Source organism: Taudactylus pleione, unplaced genomic scaffold, assembly GCF_031769625.1.
Source record: "Taudactylus pleione unplaced genomic scaffold, aTauple2 ptg001213l, whole genome shotgun sequence".
NCBI lineage: Eukaryota > Metazoa > Chordata > Amphibia > Anura > Myobatrachidae > Taudactylus > Taudactylus pleione.
In genome coordinates this window covers 23,021-37,182 of record NW_028285614.1, presented here as the reverse complement: position 1 = coordinate 37,182, position 14,162 = coordinate 23,021, and the positions used below count along the sequence as shown (strand labels likewise).

Here is a 14,162-nt window from a genome sequence, read left to right as displayed (position 1 = left end):
AAGTGATCACTAATGCAGTCACTTCACCTCTAACAAATCGCAGGATGGACTCTTTTTGAAGCCCCTGTCCATGGATGTGATTTTTTTTATACATTTTTGGGGCGAAATCGAACTCCTTATTGCCGCGAGTAGTGGGGATAAGAATTTATAATTATGGGGTCTAAAACCTGATAATTAATAAATACGTGCCATAGAAATGGACTTACTGTATGGAGACACAGAGACCCTTACCTGTAAATATCACGAGCCATTCCGAAATCACGATTTTGGCCACACGTAAGGTACTGGTGTAGGTCAGTAGACAATTTCTGGCTGCAATATCGCTGTAGGAAGACATTTATGGTATTGATAAACATATTCCAATTCACAATCAGTTGTCTTAACACAGCGTTTAAAGTAAAGACTATTCTCCTCTAACTAAGGAAAACAATGGAATTAATATAACTTTTTTTTTGGAGGAATTAAACACCATATCATCACTTTTTTCACAGAAACTTTTGCTGATGGAATGGGGCAAACATTTTCTACAAGCTTAACATAGGGTAATGACAGAAAGCAATTGTATTGTTTTTACATTAGGGATAGCTTTATTACTCAAATCTCTGACAAAATTCTTATAGAAAATATTAAATGATGGGTGATAATTGGCTGCTGTTCTAATGGATATATAGCGGTGATATTTATTGGGTCACTCAGTGGAGGTATTTTATTAGCCGAAAATGATGTCACTGAGGCACAACACTATAGGCAATGGTGGAAGCCATATAGTTGACTTAAACGCTTGTAAGAGAACGCTGCATTACAATTGGCTAGGAATCAGTGATATCATTGAAACAATATGGCTGCCTCTGCTGTGTGCAAGAGTGCTGATAGTTTCTGTGTGTGAGAGTTATAATAGGAGGAGATGGTCACCAGGCCCCTAGCTAGGCCTATTGGTTCCACTCACCATGATATCCTAGGTGTATTATAGGTGGTGGATGATTGCATGGACTAATAGCTTCCACATACACCTGGACTATGGCCCTGATTCAGAGCCGGACACTCTGAATCAGGGCGTTTTTTTTTTTTTTTTTTTTTTTTTTTTTTAGTGCGGCCCTCCTGGCTGCTCGAATAGCTGTGGGTTACCACCCACAGCTACTGCGAGCAGCCAGGTGATGGCCGCGATGGTCTCAACCATCGCGACCATCGGGGGCTTGCGACGAGACCCTTGCGGTAGGGTCTCGTTCCCGCAAGCCCCAGTGAGCTTCCAGCTCTTCACGAGTGATGTCAGTGGGGCCGCCCCCAAACGGCAGGCGTTCTGTCGGGAACAGCCACCCCCCCTGCCTGCCTCCAAAACGGGGTGAGCTGTCGATCAACATCGACAGCCGCCCCCCTTTTGGTGCGAGACCCGGAGCGACGGAGTGCCCGTCGCTAGCCGGGTCTCGCGCAATGCGCATGTCTGAGCCGGCTTCGGCGTGCGCATGTGCAGTGGCCAAACATCGACCCGCTCGCGACGCGCATAGCGCTTGCGGCGCGCGTCTGAATCAGACCCTATGTGTGCACAGCCTGGAAGAATGGATAGGTAGAAACTGCCCCTAACGAGACCAGAGTTTCCGCTTGCAGACAATAGGGGTGTGTAGGCAGTGGGTGCACTTTAATTTTATCATGGCAGAGAAATTATTATGGCACCTCACACTAATAACAAAAAATATGAATCTGAAACTAACCACTAGCCAAGAAAATTTGATTTTACTTTTAGGTGAGAATATGGCATGTTGTTACCCATTAACTCTATATTAGCCACTTTCTTAAGTACAGTATACTAGAATGTTTATATCTCTACTTTTATTAGATGTAAATCAGTGCTCGAGGTGGGGGTATGGAGATTTGAATGCCCCCCCTTCGGCCCCTGCTTCCATATCACCCCCCTGCACCTCTCACCCCTCTCTCACCACCTACCCTTTCTCACCCCCAAGCCCTTCTCACTAACTGATTCCTTCACACTCTTACCCCCTACAACACTAACTGCCTGCTTCACTCTGTCTGCCCCTCTCTCTATTCCCTCTCTCACACTCTCCCTGAGTCCCCTCTCTCTAATTCCCTCTGATCTGTCTTTCTGCGCTGGAATGGAGGTGGAGCCGGTGGGAGCATCGGATCCTACTCCTAGCTGCTGCTGCACTGCAGGTTACAGTAAGGACCGGCCACCAGCCAATCCTGGCTCACGGACTGGCTCAGACTGACAATCAAAAAAGGGAATGCTTTTTAAAACCTGCGCTGTCCACAAGCAAATGAGAAGCTGCGATTGGCAGGTGGCCAGTGCTTACTTTAAACTGCAGTGTAGCCGGTAGTGATGGGCAGAGCGAGTCACAGTACTGAGTTGAGCCACATGGCTCAACTCAGTGGAGTGTCTCAAGACAGTGGGTCTCATTCAGACCCGATCGCAAGTGCTGAGCGCTCGCAACCGGGTCGATGTTGACCCACTGGGCGTAGTGCGCACGTCGGAGCTGGCTCCGACGTGCGCATCGCGAGACGCAGCTAGCGATGGGCGCTCCGTCGCTATGGGTCTCGCACCAAAGGATGCGAGCTGTCGATGTTGAATGACAGCTCGCCCCATTTGGGAGGCGGCAGGGGGGGTGTGGCCGGCCAAACGGAGGCGTTCCCGACGGAACGCTTGGCGTTTGGGGGCGGCCCCAACTGACATCAGCAGTGATGTCAGTGGGGAGCTTCCTGCTCGATTAGAGCAGGAAGCTCCCTGGGGATTGCGCTTGCCGAGACCCAACTTTAGGGTCTCGTCGCAAGCCCCGATGGTCGCGATGGTCTTGACCATCGCGACCATCACCCTGGTCGGTCGCTAAGCTGTGGGTGGTAACCCACAGCTTAGCTAGTGACCAGGAAGGCCGCACTTCAAGATGCAAGCGGCTGCCCTCATTCAGAGCGACCGCTTGCATCTTAAGACCGACTCTGAATGAGGGCCTGTGTCTCCGGACACTTCTCTTTAGATTTTGCAGAGCTGTAGCAAGCAGGGGAGCAGGCGACTGAGTGAGTCGCTAACAGCTCCGGGCCCCGATGCCCAGCACTGCAGATCAAGCTTCTAACACTGACTTTTTGCTATTGGGGCTGATATCTAATGAACGCCATTTCCCCACTAGATCCGTTCAGTAGGTACCGGTGAATAAAGTGGTTCTCCTCTAGGTACTTGCAGCCACAGGCGATATCTCTGGCCATGTTAAGCAGGTCTGACATTGTTAAGGATGATGGTTGATTCTGGGAAGAGACAAAATTGAGAGTCTTAGAAACAGCAACATTTACCATTCACCATTTACCATCATTATTTGCAAGATCGTGTTAGTAAATTCAGCGCTATTGTAGATTGTCATCAACTATTCAGCAACATTGTACCATACTTGCCTACCCTCCCAATTCGGCCAGGAACCTCCTGAAAATCGTGTACTGCTCCCGGCCTACCGGAAATGCAGGCAAGACCCCTCCAGAACCCCCCCCTTGCGGTTGCAAAAGAATCCCCCGCAGCGGGTGGGGGTGGTGACGCAATTCATGCTGCATCATGTGATTTTGGCCCCGCCCCCTGTTTAACAATGCCAGTAATTTCATCATTGTTAGCGGGGGTGGGGCCAAAATGATGCAACCGCTTGGCCATGCCCCGCACCACCCTTCAATGCTGGCCACGTCCCCCTGCTATGCCGATCTGGCTGCCCCCTCCCAGTAGGGGCAGCCATTATGTCGGCAAACCTGCATTGTACTATGTTACACTGAGGGTTATATTAACTAAAGTGCGGGTATTTAGAAGTGGAGATGTTGCCCATAGCAACCAATCAGATTCTACTTATCATTTGTTTAGCACCTACTTCAAGATATTAGCTAGAATCTGACTGAGTGCTATGGGCAACATCTCCACTTCTAAATACCCGCACTTTAGTAAATATAACCCTGAATGTGAGAACAGGCTCTCTCATATGTACTTCAGGTGCAAGGAGCCAACCTAGACTACAAACCAGGGTTACTGTATTATACTACAGGACAAAGTATATATATATATATATATATATATTATATAACCTTCAGACCATACATAGCTGTAACTAACAGCCTACAAAATTTCTGTAGCACAAAATAAAAAAAAATATCCAGCCACTTTAAACACCCCATTAGTCTAGTTTGCTATTGATTGATTCATTTGGCAGCTACTGTGAATAAAATAAATGAACACAATTCAGGCACTTGTGAAAGGTTACTAAAGGAATACTTATTAGACATTAGAAAACTATATCAGAGGCTGATCTCAAAGTAGCCCCTTTAAAAGTTTCCTATGGGCCCCAGCAATTCCTCATCATACCCCAGTGACCAGGAAAATGCCCCTGCATGGTGCATTAGTTATGTCTTCTCCCTCAGTCACAAGCATGTTTAACTTATTGCTAAATGTCCAAACAACTCAAGTATAGGCAGTTCAAAATGTTTTTGTCTCTGTCTAAAAATCAATCTTGGAAATGGTTTTGGAATGTAGTGGTGGTATTCTGATATAATTATGAGCATGCATTTGTAATAGTCTTCAAAAGTCAGTGCTCTGCAATTGTAGCGTGTCGTGAAGCTCATTGCTAAACTTTTCGCCATGATAAAGAATGTGTGCTGAATTACCATCTCTGAACAGCAGGTGGCAACAGTAATCTACAAATGATTTTCATTTTAGTTCTAACAGGATTCTCAAAAATTTCATCAATAGCCTCTCTACTTTCTATGGGTTATCTATTTCAGTTTATTTAATTCTAAATACACACAAAGGGATGGCCCTGGGTATAGGCGACCTAGGCACTTTGAGAAAGTCACGTGAACGTGACGAAACGCGTCAAAGGGCTTCCTGACTTTTTACCAGTGTCTACCATCTGAACACCCGACTGTACCTGACGCTACACATAGTGGTACACTACACTCCGGTTATCCTGACTAGGACCAGGACGTTCATCTATGCCAGGACATTTGATTATTCCAGAAAGCCTCTTTGCACTTGCCCGCGCTAGACCACGTGGAGTCCCTGCTCACGGTTGTCTCCGGGGACGCCCGGAATTTACTGCCGTGATATACACGTCTACTTGCATGGTAACTGACCCGCTGGACACGTGCCTATGTGGGGAGAGCTCTCCGGCTATTATAGCGATTGCTGTCATACAGCTTACCTCGGACGTCCTCATCTATATTTGTAACCGTGAGTTATAAGCCCATACATTGAGGCTGGTTTTCTAAGTGACCATTTTTTATTACCTTTTTTTCTTCACTGTCGGGTATCCAGAAGGCCGTATGGCTATTGTGCATTAGCACTATTGACATTTGTGTCTATTTCTTCACACAGGATACATTGTTACTATGCTATAGCTACTGTCACAGTTTTTGGCAACAAGTGGAGTTCCTATTATCATACGTTTTTTCCTCCAAGGAACTAAACTACCAGTAATTGGATAGCATTTACCTAGTGTCATGACACTCAGCCATTATTAGATACATCTGCAGATTTAGGACCATTGTTGGGGTTTATTGTATGTACATTTATTTGTATTGCCATCATTGTTTCTTTTAATAATTTTATATGTGCATTTGGCCATGTCATTTATATATTAAATATTGTCATTATTATTATTATTATTATTTAGCAGCGCACGTCCAGTGTGTGTTTTTTGTTTGGTATCTATTATTGGAACTTTCACAGTAGGTTCCATCTGGACTTGCAGCGCAGTATTATTTTACATATATGTTTTAATACTTTTTCTAGGGGGTCTAGTTAAGCGCCGTGTTTATTTATTTTTTTCGTGGTATACTTGCTTCAGTCGACCTAGCCCTAGGGTTACCAACCGTCCGGGCGCGAGTGTTGCAAAGGCAGTTTGATGGTGGAGGGGAAGCATAGAAGAGCTCCCGAAGAGGTGCAGAAGATGCCGCACAAAAGAGAAAGACCCGTCAGGAAGCAGATCAAAGGCGACAGAAGACTGGCAGGGGCGGCAGAAGGAAGATAGAAAATGCCGGGCCACGATAGAAGACTCCAGGACACCTAAGTTCTGGTGGAAAGGGGGCTCTTGCTTATACAGGCCTTTTTATCTGGGGAGAGTCATGTAGCCAGTGGAGTCAAGCTTAGAGGCAAGAGAGGATCTGGCACTTGGCGAGCTGAGGAGTGGCGCTGACACCTGCAGGGAAGGGCCGGTGCAGACAGTACCCCTCTGTGCCCAAAGTTGGCAGAGCAGGTAAGGTCCCAATGGGACACCCTTTCCTCATTTCCACTCTAGACCACCTGGGTGTCACATATTAGGCTCATGCTATGCAGTTGGGCTGTAGAGGGGGGAGGCGGCACCAAATTGGTTATATGCGTTTGTTTTATTAGACTCGTGCTCTTTTTTTCATATAATATTTGTTTTTATATTTGTGAATTAATAACCCCACTCCCAAGAGTTTTATAAATGTTGGTTATTTATCAACAAATATATCTGATTTGTATTAATAAATTATTGAACTATGGGCCCGAGTCAGACCCACTCGCTAGGCTTCATTCGCACGCAGTCTGCTGATATTTGCAATCTGCGCATGTGAATGCAACGCAGTGCGCGAACTAGTCCATGCGATCGGGAAGCGTTCGCTCGCTGTGCATAGACCGCTCGCTAGAATGAGTGACAGGACAAGCCGTTTATGGGTGGTGACAAGGGATGGTCGATGGAAATGGGATAGAGTGGTGGTGCGAACGCAGGCGTGCCTGAGGGTCTTAACGCCGTTTCAGAGGCGTGGATAATTAAGATGCAGTGTCATAGTACACGTCACATGGTTGTTTTACACACTGAAGCACTCGTAGTGCTTGCGATAGGGTATGGTCAACCGCAAGTGCTGCGTTTGCATCCGATGGTTCTCGATGTTACCGATTGTTGCCTAGACTTCATGGACATGGCGTGGGAAAGCGTGCGTCTTAAGACAGGCTGGCAGGCTTCTAAATACACACCGTGATCGCACGCCAAGACATAGTGGGCATGCTAATGCCTTACTGTGCGATCGCTGATTTACATACTTTCGCTGCGTAGGAACGCATCTAGCAAGCGGGTCTGAATCGAGCCCAATGATCCACAGTTGTGAGTGATAAGTGCCACCTACTATTTTGTTTTTTTTACCAAATTGGTCTTGCCTATGGGTTGTAAATGGGTTTGGAGGGTATAGAAATTTTGGCACCTGGGTTCTTTACCTTGTCTCAGACAGCAGTGAGCCCCCAGGTGCTTCTTTGCCCTCCCCCAACATGCTTGTCAATCAGGCATTGTCCTGCCACCATTTTATTTATTTATTAACAGTTAGTTATATAGCGCACATATATTACATTGTGCTTTATAGAGAATATTTCAGTCATTCACATTAGTCTCTGTCCAGCTTACAAATTATATTCCCTATCACATGTGCCCAAATACACATTAGGGTTCATATTTTTTGTCAGAAGCCAATTAACCTACCAGTATGTTTTTGAAAAAGTCATATGAGGAAACACGTCAGAAGGGCAGCGTCATTACCAGCAGGAGCAGTATTCTACCTCTGTGGAGTTCCCTCACGTGTGGAGTTCAGACCTACTTTGCTTGCACAGTGTATTGGGAACAGCAGTTACCATCCTCTACAGTGCGCTGTCAAGTGCCCATAATGTGGCAGTGCCTTGTTCAAAATCTAATCGGCAAATCACACAAGATGCATGTATAGAGGTATTTACAGGACCAGTTTGTTACACCAGCCCAGGAGTGGGATTGCTAATTAGTGAGCCGACTGTTTATACTTTACTTGTAACCCCTCACCTCTCAACTGTGATTACCACCTGACTTACAGTATACATTATATTATATTATATACAAGTGCTGCAAGATACTAGAGTCTCTCATTTAAGTGAACCACCTGATCTAATTACTACTGACTGGTTTCTGGATGTCTAAATGTGTGCATTGCCTCTAATACCCCTTTTACACAAACCTGGGTTTTTGCTGGATCTACCCGGGTCGCAGCTCAGTGTAAAATGGTCCCTGAAAAATAACCCGGGTCAAGTGACCCTGCAATCCAATCCAGGTAGCTACCAGGGTCGGATCCAGGATGGACGTGAGTAATGGTGCAGTGTAAACGGCGCAACCAGGGTTATCCGGCCTGGGTCATGCCTAAAATGAGCTGATTGGTGGCTGTGGAGCAGTCACCTCCCACTTTTGTGACCTCACATGTTTAGCAGGGCAGATCCGGGTTCATTGTGAACGGGGCTGACCTGAGAATAACCCAGATCGATAGTGCTGTGTCTGACCTGGGTCTGAGCTGGGTTGAAACCATGTCTAAATAACGCCTTATATAAGCCAGATAAGGTACAATATATACTGCCGCTATCATCACTCCACCATCTTCTGTATTGGAGTGTAAATACAAGTGCAGTATTTATACTGACTATTATACTGTGCATTTTCAGCTGCCAAAACAGTTATCTGTTTGCGACGCTTTGGATAAGTTTTGTTATTAGGAATCTACTTTACCTATGATCTGTGAGCACTACTACACTGTTATTATTTGTATTTCTTTTTAGTTAGATTACATATCTGTTGTTTTTATCTCCTTATACATTTTTAGGTGTAGAATACATCATTTAATTTTCTTTGATATTAATTATTAGTATCTGACATCTGACTCCTGGTATTTTTTTCATATAAATTGACGAACCACAGCTAATCACCATCAGCGCTATCTGTTAATTATTGGTTATCCATAATAGCAATGGTGCCTTGGTCAGGAACTGAACTCATGATCTCAGGGCTCTGAGACAGCAATGCTGACCACTACACCATCTGTGTTGTCCTCATCCCCCCACCCCCAGCATATTGCATAACAGTGGTGGCACTAAATTTGTGCCATTAATTAGAATGGTAATCCCTGCCTACCTTCTTTTTTATGATGAACACAGAACTTTGTCAGTGTTTACTCACCACCCATGGGCGATTCTGCCGAAGGAAACTCTTCATATCTCCCCCAGACATGAGCTCTAGTAGGATAAACCGGGGAAGGGTCTGCAGACTTACTCCTATGCATCGCACGATATTCTGGTGACTAAACTTACTGTGTACAGATGACAAAGAACCACAATTAGCATTTGGTCTGCTTCACAGGAATAACAAAAAATATTAACATAACGTTGCTCTTTTTTTGTTTTCTTTGCAGATCAAAATCTATTTACAGGTTTATTTAATGGTCTAGTTCAGCAATTACAGGTTTGGGAGCGTCATGTGTTTGTTAATCTCTTAAGGAATTCCATATTGTTTTGGAACAATGCCTACTTACTGCCAACATGCAGCAGTGTATGATAAAAGGCTTCTGAGCAGGAGTAAGGAGAATATCCCTGACATCAGCGGCCTATTCTCATACAGGGGTCTATTTACTAAGCAGTGTTAGGAGACAGAGTGAAAACTGATAAGGTGCCAGCCAATCAGCTCCTAACTGCCATCTCACAGGCTGTGTTTGAAAAATGACAGTTGGGAGCTGATTGGCTGGCACCTTATCACTTTTCACTCTGTCTCCTAACACTGCTTAGTAAATAGACCCCATAGTCTTATTGTTACCCATTAACCAACTGTCAGCAAAAGCAAGGAAAGCTATATGTGGCTGCTGTACACACTGGGGCCACGCCGTATGACATGGGTCACTGTTACACAGGTAATATATTGCATCTTCTATGTTTTACTTATCTTATCCACCCAAAACTGAATTTCACCAATAGGTTGTTATTCAGCATGTGTGCAGTTCATGAATTAGTCACAAGAGAGCAGTCAATGTCCAATGTAAGTAAATAATGCTGTTAACTGTATGTACACTACAGGGTATATGTACTAAAGTGCAGGTTTTACGAAGTGTAGATGTTGCCCTTGGCAACCAATCAGATTCTGCTTAACATTTTTCTAGCACCTTCTAGAAGATAATAGCTAGCATCTGATTGGTTGCTGTGGGCAACATCTCCACTTCTAAACACTAGCACTTTAGTAAATATACCCCTACATGACCAAAAGTATGTGAATACCGGAACATTACACCTGTATATGCTGCAATAACAGCCTCCACTCTTATGGGTAGGATGTGTACTAGATTTTTCAATGTGGCTGTGGGGATTCACATCCATTAGTTAGGTAAGGCACTGGCTCACAGCCGGCAATCCAGGTCATCCCTAAGGGTTGGGGTCAGGGCTCTGTGCAGGCCAATCAAGTTCATCCACACCAATTTCGGCAAACTTTATTGCTGGACCTCACTTTGCACATGAGGACATTGCTGAAACAAGAAAGGGTCTCCCCAAAACTGTTTCCACAAAGATGGAAGCGCAGAATTCTGTACTATGACATTATATATTGTAGCATTAAGATTTCCCTTTACTGGAACTAAGAAGTCCCATGTCCACCTGTAAAAATCAGCACCAGACCATTTTCCCACCTCTATTAAACTTTACAGCTGGCAGAACCCAGATTCATCTGTCTAACTGCGATATAGTAAAATGTGACTCATTACTCTAGAGAACGCATTTTCACTGTTCTGGCGTCTAATGGCGGTGTGCTTTCCCCAACTGTAGCCAATGTTTGGCATCGCGCACAGTGATCTGCTTGTGTGCAGCTGTTCATGGATTTAGAAACCAAGGGGCATATGTATCAAAGCTTGTTGTGAGTTAAAATTGTGAGATATATATCACCAACCAATCAGCTCCAAACTATAATTTCTTAAACACAGCCTGCAAAATGTAAGTTAGAAGCTGACTGGTTGGTGATATACTGTATATCTCACATCAAGCTTTGATACATATGCCTCCAAATCTACCAAGCTCCTGATAAACAGATCTTATCTGCTGATGTTACGTCCAGTGGCAGCTGGGGATTTGTCAGTGAGTGTTGAAACCGGGAACAGACTATTTTTACTCACTACAGTTGTCCCACTCTGAGCTGCTGTGAGACCTATCCCCTCGCAGCCCTGAGACCTTTCCTCTTCATAATATCAGCACTTACCGTACACCACAGCAGCTCTAGCAGGAGAGAAATGTGAGGCACTGACTTGCTATCCTATGACAGTGCCATGTAGAAAGTCACTGAGATCTTCAGTACGCCCTATTCTACTACTGTTGATGGACTATAGAGATATAAGGCACCTGTGCAATGGGCGTGGTTGAAATAGCCAAACACACTATTTAGCAGGAGTGTGCCCATACTTTTGGCCATGTGGTGGGGGAAACCATCCATAAGGTATATCAGGATAACTATTACTATACATCTACAGTGGTATAACCAGCTACATTGTTACCTGATTATCAGGGCCTCCATGAGAAAGTCCATTTCATCCTGCTCAGAGCAGATTTCTGGCAGAGTCTATTACCAACAGATAAGATATTGGGAAAGGTAAGAAAACATTGTTATTGCAGATCTTGGCTCCTCAAAGCATCATATAATTCTAAGATAGATAGATAGAAAATGATATAGATAGACAATGAGTAGATAGATAGATAGATAAATATGAGATAGATAATGAGATAGATAGATAGATAATGAGATAGATATGAGATAGATAATGAGATAGATATGAGATAGATAATGAGATAGATAGATAGATATGAGATAGATAGATAGATAGATAGATATGAGATAGATAGATAGATAGATATGAGATAGATAGATAGATAGATAGATACATAGATAGATATGAGATAGATAGATAGATAATGAGATAGATAGATATGAGAAAGATAATGAGAGATAGATAGATAGATAATGAGATAGATAATGAGATAGATAGATATGAGAAAGATAATGAGAGATAGATAGATAGATAATGAGATAGATAGCATTGTTTTACAATAAATTGCTCAATAAAAACACAGCTGAATTACCTGTGCACACACAATAGTCCTTAATGTATAACTGAATATACATACAGTATACTGTATACTGCACATAACCAAACAAGGAATGTAATGATAATGCTGCAGCTATGGTTACTTTTTGTGTGAGCATATTAACAAAAAACAAATGAGCTTCCTGACATCACAATACTGGATCAGTGAGGGCCGAGGAATTCTCTTGGGACAAGTATAAGTATTTGAAAACACACTGACTACTCTCATCATGATGTAAGGCCAGGGTTTGGGCTTGTTTGTGTATGCCAGAGGTTGTCCACAGGGGAGTCGGGGTGTATGGCTGAGTAAATGAAATACAAAGTTGTAACTATACAGAGAAACACAACATCTGCTAAACTAGTCATTGTCATTTGATGCTGAAAAGTCCACTGCAAATATTAGACAGCGTCAATTCTAAAGTCTAATTTTCCTGAGAAGTCGGGGGCAGAGCTTAGGGGCTTCTCAGCTGTAATTCTACTCTACATGGAAATCATTGCACAATATATACAGAATAATGGAAGCACTCCATCATGTATGAAAGGTCTAAGGAGTCTCCAGAGTTTGCAGAATGTTTTGTTAGTTACTTCATATATCACTTTAGTTTTGTGTTTTGAGTCCATAAAGAAACTTATCTTCTTCTGGACACATCTATTGACCCCATGGAAGACAGGGGAGTTACTGTATTCTCTGGCATTCAGCTGAGAAGACAAAAGTGAGAAAATAACCCTGATCTATTTATAAGTGTCAGATGCAGCTCTCTGAAATGTACAAAACCCACAACAAAGTAATACCCCTTTTCCACCAAAATTCCGGGTCTGACCCGGAGTTGGAGCAGAGTTCCTATCCGGATCAGACCCGGAATGTAGCCGGCGCCGACTCGGGATGACGTCATCTCCAAGCGCCACTGAAGCCGGACCAATCGGCCCGGCTAGCAGCGCACTCCAGGTCATCGTGACCCGGAGTGCGCTGTTCTCACAGCAGGGTTTCACGCCCGTGTTAAACCCTGCTATTTACCTGGGTTGGATTGCCGGGTCACTCGACCCTGCGATCCAACCCCCTCCCCTTTTACACCAGGGAGCTGCCCGAGTTAACCCTGCAATAACCCGGGTTTTAGCTCCGGTGTAAAAGGGATATTACAGTCAGTCACACAGGATGTTTCCGGTAATTTGTCTTGGACTAGATTGATCAAAACGGATTCCATCCTGGTGGCTGAGGATTATTGCACAATTGCAGTTGGAGGGTGATTACTGGCTAAGGACATCTGAACGTCTTGTGTGTGCAGAACTGCTCTGCTTTGTGTTATATATAACTATAAATAACTTTAGGGTGGGATGACTAGAAAACACAGGTGTAACACATTACACCAAACCATGCAAGCTAACATCTTAGCCGACTTGCTCTTCAGAAACTAAACATATCCTCATGCTGCTAGTAGGACATCTTCATGGTAATTACTGATTTCTAGATAATTATCTGCATGGTAAATGCTACCATCCGATAGGGTCAGTTAATTGAACTCATGTCTGTCATTTATTTCTCTAGAATAAGAAGAGGAAAGAGGATCAGCTAAGATAAATGGTGAAGAACACTTGTGCTTGACATCAGATGACTACAGTGACTGGTTCCAGTGGTTCGTGTTTTGTGTATCTGATCTCTGTACTAACCTTGATGGCTACTTGAAGAGGATTGGGGTCTCCAGATATACCAACCACGAGCCCCTCATAGACCTCACCAAAGGCTCCATGACCGAGTGCTCTGGGGAGAAGGTATGAAAGATGTGTGAAGGTGTAGAGATAACATGGGGATCATTATTTGTGCAACCCCACAATATAAATGCCTTGGAGTATAGAAAGATGCTCCAGGTTACTAAAATAGTTATACACATATCATGTTTTTTCTTGGCTCCTCAAGGTGTATAAACCAAGCTCCCCAAGGTTTTCTGCCTCCAACGTGAAATGACTGTAGAGCAGGGGTGGGCAATAAGCAACCCACCAGCAGTTGTTGAACTACACATCCCAGCATGCCTTACAACAGTTTTAGCTTGGCCAAATAGCAAAACTGTGGCAGGCATGCTGGTATGTGTATGTCTACAACAGCTGGGGGGGGGGGGCACTTATTGCCCATCCCTACTGTAGAGCTAAACATACATTATTCATATACTAACTGCTAAATATGCTGCAAATTACAAGGTACAGCTCATATTGTTTTATGAGAATATGCCAGTTTGGCCACCAAGCCCATGACAAGGACATTCCCACATCCCTATTCCGTATCTGTGTACACG

At 44.0% G+C, this 14,162-nt stretch overlaps 1 protein-coding gene across 1 annotated transcript in view; it reads right to left on the bottom strand.

Moving 5' to 3' along the window:
• Positions 1-227: 227 nt before the first annotated feature.
• The window catches only part of LOC148451017 (tyrosine-protein kinase receptor-like), a gene marked incomplete at its 5' end in the record, with an annotated part of 36,405 nt that continues 22,470 nt past the window's right edge, over positions 228-14,162 (bottom strand). Inside the window, 6 exon segments of the mRNA XM_088462375.1 lie at positions 228-262; positions 265-323; positions 3,146-3,243; positions 8,946-9,075; positions 11,290-11,354; positions 13,543-13,633. Of these exon segments, the coding sequence (XP_088318501.1) occupies positions 228-262; positions 265-323; positions 3,146-3,243; positions 8,946-9,075; positions 11,290-11,354; positions 13,543-13,633 (478 nt within the window).